A 23,803-nucleotide genomic window follows, 5' to 3' on the forward strand; every position below is an offset into this window, starting at 1 on the left:
CTGTGGCTAAAGCCTTGGAAAGGGAAGTGTGGAGGTGACAAACTGGGCTGAGGCAGCCCGTGCTTCCTGCTCCCAGGGAAACACCAACAGTGCTCCCTCCCTGTGCTCCTCCTCTCTCAGCTCAGCCCGAACCAAAGTTTATCACAGCTGTAAACATCCCGAAGGAAATAAAGTGAAGCAATCACATTCGTGCTTTTCAGACCTTCAAAAGCCAGTTTATATTGAAGATTTATTCCACACAACCTTTCCTGACTTGCCATGTTTTTATTTTTCACTGTCTAATGGAAAGAGGGAAAAAAAGAGCAGTTCTTTTATCTGCTGAGGGAGGGCTGTTCTCCTCCAAAGGTACCCACTTTGCTGCTGCCTCAGGGTGCTGCAGATTAATCGTCTTCCTGCTGAAGAGTCAGCATAAATTCCAGAATTTAATAATGCAAACCACAAAACCTCTCCTAATGATCTAATCACTGTGATTTCCATGGAAATCTGTGAATAAATTACACCTAAAGAGAAGAGTCCTTGCCTGGCAGTAACCACCCTTGCAGGCAGTGCCCCTGATGTGGGACAAGGTCTGAAACTGCCCCCAGATTTGGTGGTCACAGGCCAATCTGTGGGATGAGGAGGATGTTTGCACTGCTTATGACTCTCTCAGGAACTTGTGCAGATCACACCAGAAGGGCTGGATAGTTTAGGTAGGACCTGTTTGTTACACACCAGACAAATCCATCCCCCATATCCACCCCTGTCCTGCCAGCCCACACCCCTGATGCCCTCAGTGGTCACCTGGGCACTACACAATTGCTTCTTTTTGGTGTCGAGTCTCACAAAAACAACAGGGGAGAAAACAGCTTGTTAACTTCTCCTTTACACAATGTCACATTTGCTAAGGACAGAGACGCTGATAAAGATCTGACTGTTTATTACTTGTGGCTCTTGGAGGTGCCCTTTGTCTCCCTCCGAGTGCTTCTCATCTCCTAAATGTTTACATGCACCATCTAATCTTTGAGGCACAATTTTTTACAGGATATCCATGTCTGAATGGCATGAGCTTTATTTTATTTTAAATTAATGGGCTGGTAACGATTTGGTACAAACAGAAATACAACATCTAATATCTATTAACCTATCAACTAATTTGAACTAATATATTGATCCAGAATAAAACTGTTCCACAGAGTCCCCTAAAACACGCTTAATAATTCATTTCCTCAATGGGAGAACCAAGATCTGCTCCATTAAATGAAAAATCACAACAGGGCAGATTATTCTTGTGGCAAAAAATACGAACATTAACAGCAGGCTGAGCTACAGCTGCCTCGAGGCTGCAAAGGCACTGTGCAAGGAATGGCAATACCATCAATTAGTATATTTAATCTTTGGCTACAGATTTTTTATCATATATTTTATTTTTCTTGCCTTCTGTCAGCTGAAATAGTATTCCTAATTAGAAATAAGAATAGCAAATTATTCAGCTATTATACAGATTGGCCTGTTCCTGCAGTCACTTACACTAAACAAAGCTGATTTAGATCTAATGGCTGATTTATCTGTTTTAATGGGAAGTGATTTTTATTTTAACATAAATTTTTTAAAAGGATAAGTTCAATCAACATGCCTGGCTAAAGTTTAAAAAGATCTACCATACATCAAGCCTAAAAGGTCATTTTTAAAGCTTTTTTTTACTGTTTATATTCACTTCTCACATTTAGGAGAAACATAATATCCATAAGAGGAAAAAAAACCCCTTTTACCTAGATAAAAGATAACATATAATCCTAGCTAATATTCTCATCCTTGCTTTTTTATTATTTTCAAGGCCCAGGAGTGGAACTATAATCCTGGTAAAATGGCATTTTTCAAGCCAACAGCAGTTAAATGTCAATACCAGCTTAAAACTATTACTTAACACATATGGGAACTACCTCACTGTCAGTCCTAATGAACACAATGGAGGTCAACACTAGAGGGAAGAAAACTCAACTCCATCCCCAAAAATACATATTTTTCCAGCTATTATTGCCTGGGATTCCAATATCCAAAGGTGATGCAAGTGAAGACTCCCTGTACTCTCCATGTAATCTTCACAATTAGAAGATAAAATTGCATTATTTCATGCTGATCCTTATACTGATCTTCCTGACCTTTGATTTTTGTCTTTTTCTCTGGTGATCTTATTGATGATTTCCAATTTTTCCTGCGCATAGAGGCAAATGTAGCTTAGCCTTGGGGGTTTGTTAACATATAGATTGTATAAGGAGGATTCTAGATTACAGGAGCTGACTGCAGTGTGAACTTTATCACCCATATGAGTGTGAATGCTGACTCAGCCAGAAAATGAAACCATTTCAGGGGTCCTGCTGTCTAAAATCATTGCCAGGAGTGACAATCACTGCAGATAATCCATGGCAAAATCCTGTAACTTTATTGTTTTAAAATTCCTTGTTGAAAAAGTATGAAACACATGCTTGAGTTTAAAAAGTGGATTTTGGTCACTGACTCTTGGGGGCTCACAGATTTAATTTCAGGCTCTGTAAAGCACTATCCTGTGAATCTGGGACTGCAGCCCTTCCAGCAATGCCAGGCTGAGGGAGCCCAAGGAAAGAGCATCTCAGCACAGGACCCAGCAGGATTAAAAGCAGGAAATCCATTTACTCCAATCTGCCTCTCTGCTGTGAAGTGTCACGAGCCTCTGTTGCTCTTTTGAAGGCCTGACTTCAATGGGAGCAGAATTGAGCAGAGCCCAGACAAACAGAGCTGTTTATTTACGAGCTATAATATAAGGAAACAGTGCACAAGTAATTCCATGTTTTATCCCAGCGTGGGCTAAGCCATTATCTCGTGTTTTCTATGGGAGATGGGCTCAGCTGAAGACTTGGGAACACAGTGGGCTATTAATAGGATGTAGAACATGATTATGCTTTTTTGGATTACTGCAATATGTGATTACTTTCAGGAGTCGGTAAAAAGAAACTCTATTAAATGATAATTATGGGACTGTATTCACTTTAAAGTTCTGTAATAGGCCCAAACACTGGAGTTTTCATTAACTGTTCTCCACAGTTAATAAAGCCATTTTTCTTTGAAAGTAGCAATTCCCTCTGAAAGCTGTAGTGTGGCTTATAGAATACTCAGACTTACAACTGAAAAAAACCAACTTTGAATGACCATGTACATTATTTGACTTGCAAATGGTAACACACTCTCCCTAAGAAGTTTTTTTTTAAATACGGAAGTATACAGAATTTTAACTTTTTTACTTTGCTCTACTATAACTTACTTCAAAACACCCCACAGAAATAGTTAAATTGACAACATCTTTGCACTGAGAATTGAACAAAACAAAGAAAGGATGGAAATAGATGAAGTTCATTACATTATTCATATCTCAAAAAGAAAATTATATGGGAAGATTCAATCCTTAAATACTGTCTTTTGAAATAACTTTTTGCAGTGTTGTCAGGTAGGGACACTACATTAAATTGACATCATAATTTCAACTACAAAACATTTTTATCTGGGTTAATTTTGTCAGTAATGAATTTGCTGCACATGGAAATGAAGGATTAGTGGGATTGGCTGGAGTCAGGAACCATAATACCACTAGCCTGCAGCTGCATCAGAGCATCTCAACCCTGACCTACAGTTCCTCTGCTAGATTATAAAATCTAATCTATTTTCAGTTTGATGTGCTGACCATAAAATGTATTTTATAGTGAAACTCAGCCTCAGGGTCTCAAGCAAAGAATACATTCTTATTTACTCCTCTCTAAAAATACATCCATGAATTTTTCAAACCTTGTGTTTTACTACTTTAAAGAGAATAAATATATGCCCTGCACTGGCTCCTTTATGAATTGCTTATGTATGTACAAGTGTCAAGCACCAGGCAACAGCACTACTTTGATCAGTCAGGAATAACAGAGATTTTGTTTGGGAGCTCTGATGATAATTACCCTCCCTTCAGATGTGGAGAGAGATATAAAGTGTGCCTCAACAGAACCATTTTTACTGAAATCATGTATCTGGATTGTGTTGCCTTTTGTACTTCTGGCACTCTTGGATTCATTATTTAAACCAGTTCAACTGAGTTTTACTTTTCAGAAAGCAGTCAAGTTTCCTTCAAACATTAAAGCTTGCTAATCAAAACCAATTCCTTAGAAGCTGGAACAGTTTTTATCCTGTGCAGGGAAATAAATAATGAACACTGAATGAGAATATAATGAAATAAATTGAATAAATATGTATAATGGCTGAATTTGTCTGTTTTTTGTTTGTTTATCCACCTTTTCTGGCTCCCTCAGCCTCTGGCAAGTTAAGGTCACTGATGCCATTACGTTGTGATCAATTGAATTTTGACATTCACCCAGGCCTGAGGGTTTTTGCTTACAAATTTCTTACATCGCACCATCAATCTGAATGCAAAGCCCTGTTCTATTTCATGAATAGCAAATTGGCAAGGGGATCAGGATATCCAGATCCTGAGACACCCAACCCAGGTATGTTCCACAGCAGAAATCCCCCTTTGCATTTCCTGCACAAGACAGAGATTTGATTCCATTGGGAATCCAGCCCACGTCTCTTGTAATCCATAGTTTACAAAAACTGGCAGGCACAGTGGTGAACAAATACAAGCAGCCTAACAATTTATGCTGTCTCAGCTAATTTTAGGTTTCTCTAAATCGAGGAGATCTGCCAATTCCATTTAGTGAGTGTTTGGCAGTGGTTTTATCCTCTTCCTGGGAGATAAAACAGCAGTGGATTCTTCCTGTCGAGTATTATTATGTAATTTCAAATACACATTCAGGAAAATTCAAGTGAGCTAACAAACATCACACTTTCCCAAGAACATCCTTACATTTCAGCTGTATGTTTTTGCCTTCCTCCCAGAAATCTTGGAGAAAGACACTTTGCCAAAGTTAATGACAATGCTGTTGCATGACATTACATTGGCCATTAGTTCTACTTTGTCATTTCTTTGGACTCTGGTAGAGTGGGAATCTTCACACAAACCTCTGTTGTCTCTCAGTGTAAAATTTGGATTATGAATAATTTCAGGTGGTAAACTGAAGATAAATCTTGGTCCATTGGCTGAGTCATCCTTGTCATCAGCACTAATTGTAATAAATTGCTGTAAAAGAAAAGCACTCTGTAAACAAACAGCTCCTTCACTGGGTACATCACACACAGACAGCATCCTGAGACAGCCCTTGAATACATAAAATTGTAAAATAGCAGAACCCCCCTCAAGTACAAATGTATGCAATTATAAACACAGACTCCAAACTACAGCAGGCAATCTTTATTTGCTATTGCATTTAACCACCTCAGAATTACAGCTGTAAAAGCACACACCTTCTACATTCTTATATACAAATATGTGCTAATGAGAACCCAGCAGAATAAATAAAATTCTGCAGAAAACTCAGCAGCTGAGAAAGTACTTTTTAAACTGCTACACTAACTGCAAAGGCACAGATCATGCGTAGAGCTTGCTTTCTGTGTGATCCTAACCCCTCTTCCTCACAGATTGACAGGAAGAAATCTGTTGGCTAAACTCTACAAGCACTGCACTGGGATTCTTCCCATAAGGCACTGAGTATTTCTGTAATATCCAAACCAGTCTCTCAACTGGGAAAGCTGCCCCCAGCCTGCCCTGTTGCCCATGTTGTGGTGGGCACTCCCAGCCAACACCAATCCCACTCAATACCCAAAACACTGAATAATTTTTGATAGCAGCTCAGAGTTGAACTGCCTTTCTGGGTGCTTGAGGCCTTCTGGACAAGATTTCAAAACAAATGTTCATTTACTACCTCTCATTGGAGCTGACAGGACAAAACTGGGCTAAAGCCCTGCGGGAAGAGCTGTGTGTGCAGGGAGGGTGGTGGGAACAGGGAGATAGTGGGCATAGGGAAGGTGGTGGACAGAGGAAAGTTGTGGGAACAGGGAAAGTCATGGTCAGAGATGTGGTGGGCAGCAGACTGGTGGGCAGAGGGAAGGGGGTAGGAACAGGGAAGGAGGTAGGAAAAGAGAAGGTGGAGGGAACAGGGAATGTGGTGGAGACAGGGAAGGTGGTGGGTGAGGAAGGCGGTGGGCAGAGAAGGGTGGTGGGCATGGGGAAGGTTGTGGTCACAGGGAGGCAGTGGACAGAGGAGAGGTGGTAGGAACAGGGAAGTGGTGGGCACAGGGAGATGGACACAGGAGGGTGGTGGGCAGAGGGTGGTGGTGGGCAGAGAACAGTCATGGATAGAGGGAGGTGGTGAGAACAAGGAAGGTGGTGGGCACAGGAGGTGATGGCAGAAAAGAGTGGAGGGCACAGGAGGTGCTGGCACAGGAGATGATGGCACAGGGGGTGGTGGGCACAGGGGGTGGTGGCACAGGGGCTGCTGGCACAGGAGGTGCAGGGCAGGCCATACCTGGTTACTTCTGGCGTTCTCACACACAAAGGCTTCGTAAGCTGCGGCAAACTTGGGAGCATTGTCATTGACGTCAACAACCTTGATGGCAACGGGAACTTTGGCTTCCTGGTGCTGTTTGTCTGCAGGAGAGGCAACACCAAGATGAGACAGAAGCAGGAAAACTCCCCAAAACAAACAAATTCCCAGCTGCGTCCAGGGAAAAATCAACTATGCTGAGGTATTTCTATTTGGAGTTACTGCAGTTTATCAAACTGAGACAATTGGAGGATTCCAGCATTCGTACCACTGATTCCAAAACATCTCAGTGCAATACTCACGGACTTCAACTGCAAAGACAGAGATATTATGCCAAGCCATTTCTTCCCTATCCAAAGCCTTTATTGTCTTGATATTGCCATCTTCTGCATTAATAACAAAGTATCTTTCAAGGTCGGTGTGTCGATCAATTGAATATCTAAAGAAGATTGAAAGTCAGTAATTAGAGAAAAGAAGGACTTAGGAGTTTCATGCATCCAGATTTGTTCTATATAATTATTATTTCTAAATAATTGTAAGTAGTGCACCTATTGTTGCCCTCAATATCATTGTCAAAGGGATAATATGTGTTCTTTTAAAAGGAGAATCACCTGGCTGGTTTCTACATTTAGAAAAACAGTACATCAGAATGTTTGTAATAAGTGAAAATTGCTGGTCTTTGAAGTCTCTGTATCAAAGCCCTAATATACTCTTTATTTTCTTCTCTTACAAAACATGATAAAAATATCCACTGAGATATTTCTTCTCTTCTGTTTCATATTAATCATGGTGATCTTTTAAGTCTTCCAATCTTTGGTTTGCTCAGAATATTAATTGATCATACCAGTTTATCAAATATTATCCACTCTGCACATTTATGCAGCTTTATACAGCTCTGACTTTCATAACGTTGAAATTCTTTGAAATGCTAAGTATAGCCACAAAAAAGAGACCTTCACAATTTAAGTTACACTGAGAACATGACAAATAAAAATAAATTAATAGAAGGCTATTATAATACAAGAATTCTTTACCATGAGGGTGGGCAGGCCCTGGCACAGGGTGCCCAGAGAAGCTGTGGCTGCCCCTGGATCCCTGGCAGTGTCCAAGGGCAGCTTGGCCATTGGGGCTTGGAGCAGCCTGGGACAGTGCAAGGTGTCCCTGCCAGGGCTGGGGTGGGAATGGATGAACCTTAAGGTCATTCCAGCCCAAACCATTCCATGATTCTCTGATTCCAAGACAATCCAACATAACTGCAGAGATTAGGTGTCTGTGTGTGTTTATCTCCAACAATTAACACTTAACAATTACCCAACATGATCTCTAAGCTACAGCTTAGACTTCTATATCTTGAGAAAAATCCACACTGTGATAACAGCACAAGATATTTGTGGAAAATGTAATTTAGAATAGAATTTAGAATAGAGTCTACCCCAGATGCCCTTAAGTATATTTTAATTAGCCATAGCTGGGGTTATGATACAGGCTTTGAGAAACTGGCCGTTTATGGCACAAGGCATAAAACCAATGCTGGATGGTTAAAGTTTCAATATTCTGGGTGTCTGCAGATCTATCATGCTGTCTTCAGAACTTGCCTAACAATTCCAAAAGCCAGTGCTTGGGAGGAAACAGGAAATGCAGCAAACCTTATAGCACTGTTGGCAGCATCAGGGTCTTTGGCATGTACTTTTCCAACCACAGTACCAGATGCTGCATTTTCCTGTACTTCGAAAATGTAACTTGGCTTCAAAAACACCGGTGGCTCATCAGCATCTTCCACTGCTATTTTCACTGTCACCGTGTCCTTGAAGGGCCCATTGCTGATGAACTTGGGGTCAATGTGGACATTGGCTGCCTCCACCTTCAGGCTGTAGGACTTTTTGGTTTCATAATCTAAGGTCTGTGAGACACAAGGAGACAGTGCATTCCAGAGTCAGGAAAACCAGGGTGTGAGAGCAGCAGGCAGTGCCCTAGTGCTCAATGACATCAAACAAATGTGAGCATCTGTCAACAAGCTTGGACTGAAATGTGTATATTTAAAAACATAGAGACTCAAATGGAAGGAGCTACATTCTATGTATGGAGCAGCATAGGAAGGAACTCAAATTATCCCCACAGAGTCCTTGTCTTGCTCTTTGCTTGTTGGATCACTGAGGAAACCATCTGTACTGGGAAAATGAACCTTGTCTCTGTGCAGTCTTCCAGACAGCACAAAAGTGTGAGGGATAGGAAAGGGGCTCCCATGAGAGGCCAGGCTTTATCTGTTCCAGACTGGCAGGTGTTCCACATGAACGTGGTTTGAAGTGCTCCTGGGGGCACCCAGGATAGGACACAGGGAAGTTAAATTATTTAAGTAATGCAGAAAAATATGAAGATGGTTTGCAGTGCTTTCATTCCTGCAGTTCTCTCCATCCACAGAACTCATAACATTTTCCAAAGGGGAGGGGGAATAATGGCCCATGGGCCCTAATTGGCCTTTTGGGAGCCTGACCAAAGCCACAGCACCTCCACACCTTCACTGGCATGAAGAGGCTGCAGGGCTGCACCTCAAAATGATCATGCAGGTGCCAACCAGAATTCACAAAGTATGTTAACACCATAGACTGAGTGGAGTGACAGCCCTCCCACATTTCAAAACACACAAAATATCCACTCCCACCTCCAGAACAGAGACAGAAATTGAACGAGGGCAGTTTTGAGTAGAGACCTCTGGATCCCTTCCTGAGGGATGGCCCCAAAGGGCAGGGCAGGGCTGACCAGAAGTTAAGTTGCCCAGGCCTTCTCCTTTGAGTTCTGATTATCTCCAAGACAGATAAATAGCTCTAAAGACACAAAGGGCAAAATAATATTTCTTACATAATAATAAGGTTCATGTTTTGTAATTTGCAATTTAAAATTAATTTGATAACGCCTTCAAAGCTCCCACTGCTGGGTTGTGTGTGAAATCCCCTCTGCTGCTTTTCCCATAGCCTGTGACTCCTTCAGAACACTATTGTGGACAATGCACAGCTGAAGAATTCAAACTATAGGGCATGAGGCTTTTCAGACTGAACATAAAGCAACAGTGAATGTCTGCTACTTATCAGCACTAGGCAAAACTTCATTAACAATGAAGCTGATGGCATCGTATTTTACCGTGACTTTTTATTATGAATTCATTTAGTTTGTGCAATTAATCCACTGTACAGTATTTATGTAACTCTTCTTGGTTATTTTCTTCCATTCCAATTCAGCTAATGGGGAAATGGAATATTAAGAGTTAATCACACCTTGAGAAACGAATTAAGTGAAATTTGCATTTACTAATATTTTAGCTTAGGCGGCAATCCATTATTACCAAATATTCTGTCAGCAGCAAAGAACATTACACAGCAGTAGACATTACTCACCTTCTTAAGCTTCACAACCCCTTCCTGAGTCTCGTAATCCGTGGTGATCTCAAACATGTCCATGCCATCTCCATCGATGATGCTGTAAGCCACCAAGCCGTTCTCCCCAATGTCAGGATCTTTGGCCTTCACTCTCCCCACCTCCTCTCCCGGGACAGCCGCTTCCGACACCGACATCTGGTACACACCTGGCCAGGGAGAAGTGTGCCCCAGTCAGCAGGCTGCTCTCCAGCTGGGTGCTCATTAACTCGTTGAACTTGGAACCTCCAAATAAATTCAGCGAATTTTTGTGTTTCCAACCCCCCTGAAGGAACGTTGTGTTCACTTATAAAGATCTCCGAGGGGCAAGTCAGCTGTGAAATCTTAACCCACGTGGATAATCTATAGAACATGACCTCCTCCCTGATGTGTTACACCCCATCCTTGTTACCTCTCTGCTCAGGACGGGCTAAAAAGGACAACCAATCACTCAGAATGCAGAAATTGTTGTGGCATCAAGGCTGCCATTGATAGCAGAGATGTTATTACAAAAATGGAAGGAAAACTCCCTTTCACATGACTCATGGCATGGCCTTCAGCTCAGTTTCTCATTTCTGCCCCTTCATTCAGGAGCCATAAATTCCATACAGTGAATTGGATAAATCCTGTCTGCTGTGCTGGCTCGAGTATAATTCTGTTGCTTTCTATGCCTTGAATTTGGAGTGTGACTGTAGAGTAACAATGATCATGAAAAATTCAACTGCAGAGGATATGCATCAATTTGGATGTGATTTCATGCCAAACAAACAATGGCTTTCCCATGGCAAACTCCAGTAGGAAAACCATCCCCAGCCATCCCACAGGTGTTTCCCTGTGTATTCAGGGACACCAGAGGAGAGCAACACTGCTCCTGGATAAATCTCTCTCCAACACTTGTCCTTTAAGGCACTATTGATTCCAGAACCTTCCCAACCCGCTCCAGAGATCAGATAACATAACCTGATCCTAAGTATATAAATCTATGCCAGCATTTTCTGCCACCTCATCAGCATTAATAAATTGGGGAGGGAAAAAAAAAAAGCATGATAAAATAAAATAATCTAATTTATTCCCCTCTGTAATTGCTCTTTTTTGCTCCATGAGCACCCTAGGAACATCAGAAGACTTACACCAGGCAGGGACTTGGCTCATTACCCATAAAAACAATTGGCACATGTCATTGAAATAGATCATTAACTCCAGTCATAAAGAACCCAACATTTAAGCACATAACTCATTAGCGGCTTGAGCAATGAACGTTTTGGAAAAAAAAAAAAAAAAGGAAGATAAGAATAAAAAAATCAATCATTTGGTTGTTTGTACAGATAGGTAAAATCCTGGTTTTGAGTTATAAAGCATTCCCAATTCAGGTTTAACCTGGGGTGAATGATTAAGCAGCGTAACTGCTTTTGTGCATTTCTGAAAATTTAGAATGTTCTTCCAAAACACTCAGTAAGGAGGCTTGAATTTGTAGAGAAAAATCCATTATTTGATGGAGTTAACAAAACACTGTATCCTGGGGTCCCAGGTTATGTATGATCTGGAGTGAAAATGCTTGTTTGCAAGGTATGTAAAACCTGATTTTTCTAGGATTTAATCCCTTCTCTTTGAAGGGCAGATAATGCTGACACAGATTTTCACATTTAGGGGCTAACTGTCACTTCAGCCCTTGCAGGAGGGGCTGGGAAGCTGCAGCATTGCAGGAAGAGCTGTGGAGGGATGGCCACGTCCAGGACGTGTCAGGGTCAGAGCTGCTGCTCAGAGAAGCAGGGTGGGCTGGGATGGTGTCTGCACTGCACTCCAAAAACCCCAAACCCACACAGAGATGAGATGCAGAACAGATGTGTGCATCCATTAATGTACTTCCACCCAGCTGTGAAGGCTGAGGCTGGTAATGTCAGCCCTGATTAATTTTATATATGAAAAATAAATTGCTCAGGTATAAAAAATTGCTGTATTTGACCTCTGTTAATACACTTTAACAATTTAAGAATGTAATTGTGCAAAATTTAGTTTGGTTTGTCGTGGTAAATATAAGTCTTGAGGATGTGTCTCCCTGCTCATGTAAGTTTTATAGCATGGCCCAGTAGCTTCAAAAATGAAGTGCAGGGTCAGGAATATTTGCAATCTAATCCTGACCTTTGCAACACAAAGCAAATAATCCAGACACTAAATCCCCATATGTTAGCAGCAAAAAAAAGAATAACTAATACTTCTTTATTCCCGTGTGCTGCAATAAGCCATCAGTTACTGCTTTTTCAAGTTTGGAATGTGTCTGCTACTTCTCAACCATGGGTCCTAGTACGAAATGCAAGCAGGATTTTGTTGTCACTCACTCTGTGGGAACTTTGGTGGGTTGTCATTGACATCTGTAAGTGTAATTGTCACTTTGGTTGTCCCTGAGAGGCCTCCCATGTGTCCTCCCATGTCCTTCGCCTGTATCACCACGTGGTACTCCTCCTTGGCTTCCCTGTCCATGTTGGGAAGGGCAGTTCGGATGATTCCTGCAGGCACAAAGAGAGTGGGGCACACACTGACTGAATGAAAACCTGGCTGCTGCACCATGGGCATTAAAAAAGAAGTATTTGCAGGGATGGTGAAGGTTCTGTTTTCCCTGTGCATTGTGCTACATAGGGAAAGCAGCCCTAACATTCCACACAGTGGAACAGAGGACAAGCCTGGAGAACCAAAGCTGAGCATGACGTGTTCTCAATCATCACAGCACATTGTAACACACAGAAATAGCATCCACTTTCTAGTGTGGCATCCTCAGCAGCTCCACCAAATGCCAGGAGACCAACCTGAGCCAGAGCTTTGCTAGAACCATGGCAGAATGAAGCTTTTCTCAGACACATCAGCAGCTCCAGCCAGCCAATAATTTAACACATCCAGTTCACTTTAACACATTCTGGTTCTGAGATGCCACAGAAATTAAGCAATACCTGTTTGAGCCTCCACGGAGAAGTAGGGCTGCCCTTCGAGGATACTGTAAACCAGTTTGGCACTGTTCCCATAGGTAGGGTCATCAGCATCTGAAGCTGTTACCTGAATAACTGATGTACCTAGAAACAGAGAGCAAACACACGAACAAGAGTCAGAGGCAAACACGTCTCAAGGACTGTGCAGAGACACTTTCAGTCATGCAGCACAGTTATTCCTTAACTTTTTTATTTCCATGTGTGGTAAATGAAAAAAAAAATTACTTGACAATTTCTATATGACAAAATACACTCATACGATCCAAAAAGATTTGTCACCAGCTGTGATGTGGATTAATGTTCTAACCAGTGAAGATATAAATATCAGCAGTCACTCTGTTCCATTATAGTTTTTCTCCTCTGTAGTTTAAGCCTTATATTGCTTTTGTCATCAGACAGCCAAACAATAGTTTTCTTTTACACTTTTCTCAGTAAGTTTCAGACAAATCATTCCTGTAGAAATCTCTGAGACAGACATAGGCTCAAACAGGAGATGAAAATGGAATAGATGGTGAGGCAGTAACTCCTAGCTTTATTACACAGCTCTGCCAAAGGAATGATCTTCATGTTTACCCCAGAGGATTCACACTCCATAAATTCCAGGGGACTCTCATGATCTTTTCTAGGAGGAAATAGTTCTATTCTAGGAACATCTCCCAGTTAGGAGCTGTGCAGGGTTTGACTTGGTCAGCAAATGAAATACATCAAGTGAGTCACTGGCTGAGCACGAAGTAAATTTTACTTCCCCCAAATCCTTGACAATGAACGAAATAAAGCCAAGATGTCCTGACAATGCAACACCTTCCCCAAGGGCAGGAAGGGCAGTGCCTGACTGAGTACTCACCTACATTTGATCTCTCGGGCACATTGGCATGGTAGTTTTCATGGAGGAACTCGGGCGGGTTGTCATTGATGTCCTGGACTTTGACAATGAATTCAGAAGGGGGTTCCAAAGGTCTGTTGGTGTTCCTGTCCACAGCCTGGGCTGTGAGGGTGTACTGAGCTCTCTCCTCCCGATCCAGTGTCTTGGTTGCATGGATGTTCCCTGATTTGTCATCAATAACAAAAATGATTCCTGCTCCTTCACCTGAGAGAATGTATTTAATGTTTCCATCTCCAGAATCAATATCTGAATGAAGCTACAAAACGAGAAACAGACACACCTTAACAAGGGGGCACACATTTCCTGGATGTGCTAATGAAACAAAAAAGTGCAGGAAATTGCTGTAACTTCACAGTTTTCAACCACTGGGTCTTCCACCAGGCAATAATCCTCACTCAGGGACATGCTGTCACCACATGTACCCTGCATCCAGGACAGTGCCAGCCCAGACCTGCCTCCTGCCACACACAGGGGGCTGCTGAACCCAAGTCTCCAGATTTAAGGAAGAGAATACATGAGAAGATACATATAGCAGCTTCTTTATGCATACCAAGTTGGTGGGAAGAGTCATTTTTACAAAGATTTGTACACGTTGAACAAATAATGTTCTACTATGTTGCACATAAAAAGCTGTTAAGTGATGAATGGGATGAGTAAAGTGATAAATGAGAGAGCCCAGCTGTGCCCAGGTGTGCACAAAGGCCAAGGGCATCCTGCCTTGTAGCAAGTAGAGTGTGGCCAGAAGGGCCAGGGCAGTGCCTGTCCCCTGTGCTGGCACTGCTGATGTCCCTCCAGGGCTGTGTCCAGTTCTGGCCCCTCATGGCCAGAGGGTCACTGAGGGGCTGGAGAGTGCCCAGGGAAGGGAAAGGAGCTGGGAAGGGCTGAAGAATTCCTGAGGGAGCTGGAAAGGAGCTCAGCCTGGAGCAAAGGAGGCTCAGGGAACCTTGTGGCTCTGCACAGCTGCTGCCAGGAGGTGACAGCCGGGGGGTCAGGCTGTGCTCCAGGGAACAGGGGCAGCAGGAGAGGGAACAGCCTCAGGCTGGCCAGGGGAGGCTCAGCTTGGCCAGCAGCAGGAATTTCTCCATGGAAAGGGTGCTCAGCCTTGGCAGGAGCTGCCCAGGGAGGTTTGCAGTCCCCATCCCTGCAGGTGTCCCAGGAAGGCCTGGCTGTGGCACTCAGGGCTCTGGGCTGGGGACAAGGTGGCCATTGGGCACAGCTGGCACTCCATGGGCTGGCAGAGATTTTCCAGCCTGAACAATCCTGGGTTTCTGTGTGATTCTGGGTTTGCCAACTAGTTTTTAATTACACACTCTTTAATATAAAAGAAGCAACACATGCTTACTAAACATGCTTAATTCCACAACCAGTGCACACTTCAGTTTGATGAATGAGGGAAACATTGAGCCAAATTACAGATTTATTGATTTTATATTGACAGCTACAAATTGCACCATTTTAAACCAGAATACCCAGAGTTATTTGCTGACATCGACCTTGTTTCTCCACTCTTTTTGTGCTGAGGTTAAGTCAACACAGTCCTGCTGCCCATTTAGAAACAGGCAATTATACTGGTTTATTTGTTTATATTTTGCTAGTGTTAGATAGTAGCAGAATAAAAAATCAGCCCAGGACACGTGTACATACACATGTGCACACAGATATTTGCTTCCCTCTATACACAGCCCTTGATATATTTAATTTTACTGATAATTTGAAAATGAAAGGATAAAGAGATACCTATTTTACTGAGCTGCTGGGTTAGACATTACATTTTTAACTGCTGTTTTTGAAGACCTGAGAATGATATTCTTGAAGCATTTTGTCACTCAAGTTGTTGGGGTGACTCTTGCTGTTTTGCAGAGTAACAGGGACTATTGTATAGAATGGAAATATTTCTATTGATTATTATCTATTTATGGAACAGAAAAGGAAATATTTCTATTGACTTAGGCAGTATTTTGCCTAGCACCTGAACTTAGTGATCAGAAAATGAAAGAGCAGCTTATAGAGCAAAAAGGCAACAGTGCAAAAAAAACCCAAACCAAACAAAAAAAAAAACAAAACCAAAAACAAAACAAAAAAAAAACCAAAACAAAAAAACCAAAACAAAAAGCCCACATTAAAATCAACAGGCAAAATAATACAAATCGAGAATATGAATCAATGGCTGAGAAATCAATTCTTCCTTACCCTTCCCACGAGCACAGGATCTGGCCCCGTGTACTCCTCTATGACAAAGAACTGGTTCCACACCCAGCCTCTCTTGGAGCGATGCAGGACTTGGCCCTCCTTGCCCTTCTCGTGGTGCCCATGCAGCGATGGCCGCGAGTGGTTGAGCCTGGGGGTGCTCAGGGCGTGGCTGTAGCACAGAACCCCCAGGCAGAGCAGAGCGGCGTGTAAACAACTGTCCTCCTTCATTTTTGGTTATTGGGTAGGCACGGCAGAATCCCAGAATCGACCCCTTCCACCTTGGAAGTCAGACAGTTTGGGGCTGCTGAGGCGGTTCAGACCAGCTGCTGTGCACATAGGATGCCACCACGCATGAAACACATCACCCTACTGCTCTGCAGCTTCCCAACTCAATTCCTGGGAGAAAGGAAAATGGAAAAAAATTGTCAATTCTTTGGGGATACAGTTGGTTTTTCATTGAGCAAAACAAAACTAGGACTTCTTTGGTAAATGTCAAGATAAGAAGATTAAAACCAATATGTCAATACTGGTGGAATACTGAGTAATGAGCAGATTTGGTGTTTTGCTGCATGGAGCTGCCACCTTGCAGGATCTCCTGGCTGGCTGGTTTGGACACTCAGTGGCTGGAAGCTGAAAGACAGAGAATCATATTCTCTCATGATCCTTTCAAATAGATTTAGCCCAAGATGCAAGGTAACTGCAGAAATACCTAATTTATACCTAATCCCTCTCTGGAGCTTAGATATAAGCCTTAGATATAAGCTGCTAAGCCAGAGGTCCAGATATAAGGGAGATACCAAGATTTATCAGGAATGCAATATTTCTCCACAAGTCCTTTCATGATCAACAGATCCTCCTGCTGAACATAACCACCTCTGTTGTCTCAGGGCAGGAGCAGGGCTGACAGAGCTCCAAGGACTTCCAGTCTGGATTTAGACCCTGGAAGGACCTCTGAGGATCAGAGCATCACTGGCATTGATTGCCAAGTGTGCTGCTCTGGGCTGGGGAAAAGAAAAGCCTCTGATCAATAAAAATGCATTCAGATATTTCTGATAGTATAACAATTGATTTAACTATTTATTTCTACTTTCCCTGGGCATTGAATTACCAGGATTACATTGATTTCCTACTTTCTAATACTTCTTAAAACACGAGGTCAGAATTAATATTTGAGGGAGAAATTGCATAATACAGTGAAACCTGAACTAAGCAGCTCTTGATCCATCACAAAGGTCATTTTCACTTATCCCTGGGGTTTCCAACATATTCTCCTTGAATCTTTACACAAAACCAAATTTTCCAAGGTCCCTACAATGTTTGTTTTAGTTTTTGGAGTGATTCACTTTAATCTTCTGCAAGATACTGATGAAAATCTTGATGTTATATATTTAGACAGGCAAACGTATAAACATTTGCCACCATCAGCTTTAAAACAGAATGATTATTTAATGAGAAATCAGGAGATCTTATTGGTGTTTGCAGCAGAGAAAATGTGAATATAGGCAAAGGCTTGAACCAACAGCTCATTGTGTAACTCCAGCAACACCTGAACATCTCAGTGGTCCCAAACCCACTCATTTGGGGATCTTTCTCACATCCTGAGCAGTCATGTCCTCCTTCCCTATCCCTTTTACAGTTACATAAAAATACATCTGCTGACTGACAGGGGTTCATGGATAAGCAATAAAATATTTGGATTCATTGCCTCAAAAAAGATCAGGTTTTAATTTTATTTTATTGAAAACTGAAACCACCTCAATTACAACACCAAACTAGCTCCAGCATAATGAGCTAAATGACATTCTCACACATAGATGAAAACATACTCTGGCTTTCCCAAGCATATTTATTAAATAGATTTGTTATTTCCATTTAATTTTTTTCTATTGTTACATGATGATACATTACAGATTATTCACACCAGCATGGAAGACACAACAATGAAAACAATCTCTATTATTTTTCTGAGGAAAATGCTTTTATTTTGACACAATATGTGTGTGTGAAGTGTGGAGAATTAGGTCTCTGAATTCTATTTCATGTCTCCATCTTGTTGAGGGGTAAAAACAATGTAAGACTTAAAGGACACGAAAACTGAGATTTCACCTATTTTGGACACTTCTTTCTCCACCCAGCTTTGCATAGAAAAGCAATAAAATCTGTGGGATCTGTTGTGTAGGAATCACTGATGTGCAGCAGTTAGAGGGGCCTGAGCTCCTGGAATGTTATACAGAGCCTACATGGTCCAGACACAGAACAGAAGACATTCCTGGACAGCTGTGCATTTTTAAACCTGCTGTCAAAAAAGAAATCTGTAAATTAACTGCTTATGTTAATAGATTTGGGATGCATTTGAAAATTAAACTCACTGATAGTCGTTCATCATTAGCATCACATAATGATCTCAGCTACAAAAATAAGCAAACAAATCCCCCCACTCTTCCCCAACTCCTCAATACTGTTATGTAAACCAGTAAACACTTTATAAAGCTGCTTAGCCAGACTGGCAGAGCCAAGCTGATACATACACTGCTTATTATCTGCTATTCAAGTGAGAAGTGCTGGAAACAAAATGTTAATCACAGATCCATGCTTAATTTACTAATAAGGATTAAAAGCAAAAGTTGTTTGCTATCTTTTGTTTTATCCTCTGCATGTACATTACATAGAGGAAGCAAGAAGGCTCTTGTGTCTTCAAGCTAAAGTATTATCTCTCATGCACTGCTTCAGAGAATCAGAATCTCAGCATGGTTGATGGTGGAAGGATCTTCAACAGCATCCCATTCCCACCCCAGCCCTGGCAGGGACACCTTGCACTGTCCCAGGCTGCTCCAAGCCCCAATGGCCAAGCTGCCCTTGGACACTGCCAGGGATCCAGGGGCAGCCACAGCTTCTCTGGGCACCCTGTGCCAGGGCCTGCCCACCCTGCCAGGGAACAATTCCTGCCCAAGATCCCATCCAGCCCTGCCCTCTGGCACTGGGAAGCCATTCCCTGTCTCCTGGCCCTGCAGCCCTTGGCAATTGTCTCTCTCCAGCTTTCCTGCAGCTCCTTCAGGCACCAAAAGGCCACACTGAGGTCACCCCAAAGCTTCTCCTCTCCAGGCTGAACAATCCCAGCTCTGCCAGCCTTTCCTCCCAGCAGAGCTGCTCCATCCCTCTGCTCATCCTGCTGCCTCCTCTGCACTCTCTCCAGCAGCTCCTGTCCTTGCCCAAAGAAGGTCCCACTTGGTCTAAGAACAAATCCCTGAGGCTGTTTGCAGGAACTGCCTCTGGTTTGAGCTCTAAAGGACAAGGGCTCCATGGCAGCAGCAGTTCCATATCTGTAGGAAGTGCCCCAGGGGAGCCAGGCTGTCAGCAAAGCTGAGCTGCAGGAAGGTGTCCCTGCCCTCCTCATGCCCCTTCTCCTCTCCTGGAGTTGATGCTCTGCTCACTCACATTGTGCTCACCCCAGCAGTGAAACCTCTGGCTCCTGTCCTCAGAAAACCCAAACAAGCATCAATCAACAGGCTTCCACGGAAGGCTGTGAAATTAAATTCAAACCAGATACAGTTTGCATTTTTATGAACTACTTGTATTCTAAAAGACAAGGTGCACAAGATGCTCTTAAGTTAAAGCTAAAAGAAACTTCATTAAAAGATGAAGCAGTGGCATTAAGAAAAAAAAAAAAACCTCTTTTTTTTCTTCTTTTGTTTTCCAAACAATCTACTTAAAACATTTCAAAGATTTCAACATTAACTCAGCTGCTGAAAGCCTAGATTCTTTCTACTTCAAGCAGAAAATGTGGAAAAACAGCTAAACACTTTATAAAGCAATTTCTTTATCTCTTGGGGAAAAATACGTCAAAATCCTGAAAGCTTGGAATACAGATGTGAGGATGGCAATTGTTGCAGCTGCTGGGCTGCTGCTCCAGTGAGTGTCTGAAAATTCTGTGTGCAGCACTTGTATTCAGGCCCTGCACAGATTTGTCAAACTCATTTGCTGTGAATGGTTCCAGTCTTTAAAAAAAAAAAAATCACAGTCTTTGAGATAATTGGGTATTTCTGCCCATAGATTATATTCCTCACCTACAGCAAAGCCAGCCTCAGTGGGCAGTTGATCAAACTGCAGCACTGCCCTGGTTTTGGCTGGGATTGAGTTAATTTTCTTCCTGCTAGCTGCTCCAGTGGTGTGGTTTGGCTTTAGGAGGAGAATAACGCTGATATCACACTGAAGTTTGAGTGGGTGCTGAGCAGTGTTTATCCTGAGTCAAGGAGCTTCCAGCTTCTCCTGTCCTCCCTCCAGGAGGCTGCAGGGGAGGCACAGAGGCTGGAGAGGACACAGCTGGGAAAAGTGACCCAAAGTGGCCAGAGGGATGTTCCAGAGCATTCCACACCGTGCTCAGCACACAAACTGGGGGAGCTGGCTGGGCAGGAGTCTGTGAGTGGTGAGCAACTGCAATGTGCATCACTTGCTTTGTTTATTCTAATTCTGTCCTCATTATTGGTATCATTATTTTCTTCCTTTTCTGTCCTCTTAAAGTGTCTTTATCTCAAACCATGTGTTTTCTCACTTTTACTCTTCCAAATCTCTCCCCCATGCCTGGGGAGGGACAGGGAGTGAGCAGTGCCTGTGTGGTGCTTTAATTGCTGGCTGGGGTTAATCCACAACAAAAATCCTGATTTTTTTCCAGCATTGTTTAGAATTGCACAACATAGCATTCTGAAATTCCAAATTTCCCTAACAAATCAGAACCTTTCCTGATCTCCAGCAGCACAGCGAGCAGAGATCCAAGCTGCCTCCGGTCAGGAAGTTTCAGACTGCTCTGGCTGAATGCAGATGTACTCAAAAGGAAGAATTCCATAAATAGATTTTAACTGTATACAAACAATTGTTGGCAATTTTGGTGTTGAATAATAGCTTCATCAGGGATAAAGGATGAACAGGAGTTAATCACCAACCACACAAGGTCTGATCTCATCAGTAAGGCACATGAACACAACACCCCTGAATGTAAGTTGATCAGCTGAGGTTTGCAGGACTAAGAAAGATCTAAAAAGTTTAGTCCACACTCTGGAAAACAACCTGCATGGGGAGGTGTACACCAAAATGTCTGCATGGAAATCAAAGATGTCCCTAAAGAACTGTGAGAACAGGCCTGCTGGGCATTTCTAGCTGCACAGACAGTGTGGCTGGGCTGTGTACCTGTAGCTGCTAATGCAAAGCTCACCAGTTTCAATTTTAACATAAGCAAATCTGGTTTTCTACTGTTAGAAAATCATACTCATCGATATTCCTAATGGAAATATGCTGTTCTTTTAAGAATTCAATTAAGAACACATCTATCCTAAACCTGAAAAATAATATATCCATGTCCACGTGGAAACCATAGTGCAGCCAGCTCCTCTGCACAGTCAGTGCGCTGCACAGCTTCACACAGAGATCTCAATGACTGCTCCAAGATGACTAACAGCAAAAAATAAAGAGGCAGCAGAGATGATTTCAATGACAAGAGCAGCGGCGGAAGTGAAGTCTAGCCAACTTTAAATTCCTTTCATTATTTTTATAGCAACAATAATCCCCAGCGTTCCTGATGATTTCCTGTGTGCTATTAAATGACCATATGCCAAATTATAATAGACTAAACAATTTTTCTGATTTGTCTAGGCCATAACTTCTGGATGATGCATTAAAATGGCAATTGTTCTCAGGAATACACTTGGCAGAAGGCAGCCAAGATCACAGTGTTGCAATATAATAATGGCTGATTATGTTCTGAAATGTTTTGCAAAAGTATCAAGCAAATATAGCAAACTCCCAGCCTAAATGAGATTTTAGCTGTAATTAGAATTAGCTGAAAAGATGAATGATTTATTTTACCGTAATTTTATCATCAGACAAGGAAATGAATAGCTTTTTAATGACAGAATAAATATTGGATCATATTAGTTCTGGAGCTGAGAGTGCCTGAGTTTGGGGCAGAAGGATGGAGTGTGGGGCACAGCTCTGGGAGGGACCTGCAGCGGCCAGGGGATGTCCCCATCTGGGCAGGGACCTTTCCTCCATGGCACCAGAGGGCCATGGCATCTCCTCCATGGGCACTGCAGAGCTGCCCAGAACCTGGGCAGAGTCTGCTTTGGGGATGGAGATGCTCTGAGCACTTCAGAGCTCAGCACAGAGCTTGTCCCTTCCCTGGAGACTGCAATCAGGGCAGGGAAATGAGCAGTTCTCATGGAAAGGAGGTAGGGAATCATCCCCAGATCAAATCAGCAGTGGAGTCCCATGGAGCCCAAACTGGTTAATCTTTAGGGCATATCACAGATTTAACTGCTTTGGGAGTTTTTAATAAAGCACACGAGGCAAGGGAGGTAGAAGAGCTCAGAGCACAAGGGTTTCATTACTCCTGTGCATTGAGGAGTGTGTGAGGAGTTCAGTCTGCCATGGATCTTTATCCTCCTGGAGATTTCTGGATTCAAACCCCTGATGGGTACCAATTTTCAAGAAGTTGGTGTACATTCATATGAAGAGATTTTTGAAGGCTACCAATTCTTGTTGCAGAAAACTGTTCATCCCCAACAAGTCAGTCTCCCACATTTAACATTTAACATGATCTTTTTCCTGTTTAACAAAATTTTGTTCTCATCCTTTACTCATTTCAAGAAAATTATCCAAAAAATTAAATAAATAGCGTGTTCCTTATTATTTATGGATCAAGAAAACACACTAGGAATCAGTACCTTGCCCATTCAACTTAATTCTCCCAGTTACTTTTTGATATTAAACTGTTCTGCATTATCAGAGCAATTTTTGAATAGCTTTTATCTTGGATTACACAACACACTTGTGCAAAAGAAAGCCTCTCATTTTATTTACACAAAATAATCTTATGTAAACTATCAAGATGTGTTATGCAGCAAATTCAGTTTGCATGACACATATGGCATTGCCAGTTCTTCAAACAAATCCTTTAGTCCTGAAAATGGCTGAAATTTTAAATTCTAGGTGTGCTAAATTTGGACAAGACTCAAACTAGGATTATTTCATTTTTTCACCAGAACTAGAACCAGACTGAATTGTCCTGAGCAGAACTACCCATGTGATAAGCAGAATGAAGGGAGGAGCAACACTACTGTGCCATCCCTGCAAGGTCTACTTTAAAAGCACAGCTCAACTGGGACATGAGACAACATCAGCTCTCAGCAGTTTAGGGCTCTCTCTGTCTTTCCAGTCAGGAAATCATCCCTTTGGGAGATGGAGTTTGGTTCCTGCAATGAACCCTTTCTCCCAGGGCAGCACTGGCCGTGGCACCAGCAGAGTTCCCTCTCAGGGCCAGGAGCAAGGACATCACTCATCCCGTGCAAAAGAGGAGAATTAAAAACTGAAGGACTCCCTCTGCATCAAACTGACTCCAAGCCTGTGAGCAATCCCAGGGTCTCCTCATGGATATCTGTATTTCCTGGGAATCAGGGACTAACAGTAAGGAATGACAGCACAACTGACAGAGAGTAGCTTTAGAGCAGATCTTGGGCAGGAATTGTTCCCTGGCAGGGTGGGCAGGCCCTGGCACAGGGTGCCCAGAGAAGCTGTGGCTGCCCCTGGATCCCTGGCAGTGTCCAAGGCCAGCTTGGCCATTGGGGCTTGGAGCAGCCTGGGACAGTGCAAGGTGTCCCTGCCAGGGCTGGGGTGGCACTGGGTGGGATTTAAGGTCCTTCCAACCCCAAACCATGCTGTGATCAAAGGCCAGTGTGCACCAGTTTCATGTAAAACCTTTTGTTTAGATTACAAGAGCTCTGTTCTTTGACACAGGAAAAGATTGTCCTGCTGCATCTGTTACTGGTAAATCTGATTTTTCCCAGTGTGTGATTCTAAAGCAGCCCAGCAGTCAGGAACTCCCTGTGAGCCCCGTGGAGCACTGAGTCCCTCTTCTTGCTGAAGCACATT

At 42.7% G+C, this 23,803-nt stretch overlaps 1 protein-coding gene across 2 annotated transcripts in view; it reads right to left on the bottom strand.

Annotated features, from left to right (window-relative positions):
- CDH11 (cadherin 11) overlaps nt 1-23,803 on the bottom strand; it is an 83,107-nt gene that overhangs the window by 5,390 nt on the left and 53,914 nt on the right. For both annotated transcript variants that reach the window (XM_085072003.1, XM_085072004.1), the window contains exons 3-11: nt 15,887-16,282; nt 13,658-13,952; nt 12,778-12,897; nt 12,172-12,339; nt 9,818-10,005; nt 8,075-8,328; nt 6,731-6,867; nt 6,411-6,532; nt 5,008-5,125 (exon numbers count right to left, since the gene is read on the bottom strand). In XM_085072003.1, coding sequence (XP_084928129.1) covers nt 5,008-5,125; nt 6,411-6,532; nt 6,731-6,867; nt 8,075-8,328; nt 9,818-10,005; nt 12,172-12,339; nt 12,778-12,897; nt 13,658-13,952; nt 15,887-16,114 — 1,630 coding nt within the window. In that variant the 5' untranslated portion in view covers nt 16,115-16,282. The remainder of the gene's footprint in view (nt 1-5,007; nt 5,126-6,410; nt 6,533-6,730; nt 6,868-8,074; nt 8,329-9,817; nt 10,006-12,171; nt 12,340-12,777; nt 12,898-13,657; nt 13,953-15,886; nt 16,283-23,803) is intronic.

The sequence above is a fragment of the Lichenostomus cassidix genome, chromosome 11, assembly GCF_008360975.1.
Source record: "Lichenostomus cassidix isolate B80296 chromosome 11, HeHo_3.0, whole genome shotgun sequence".
NCBI lineage: Eukaryota > Metazoa > Chordata > Aves > Passeriformes > Meliphagidae > Lichenostomus > Lichenostomus cassidix.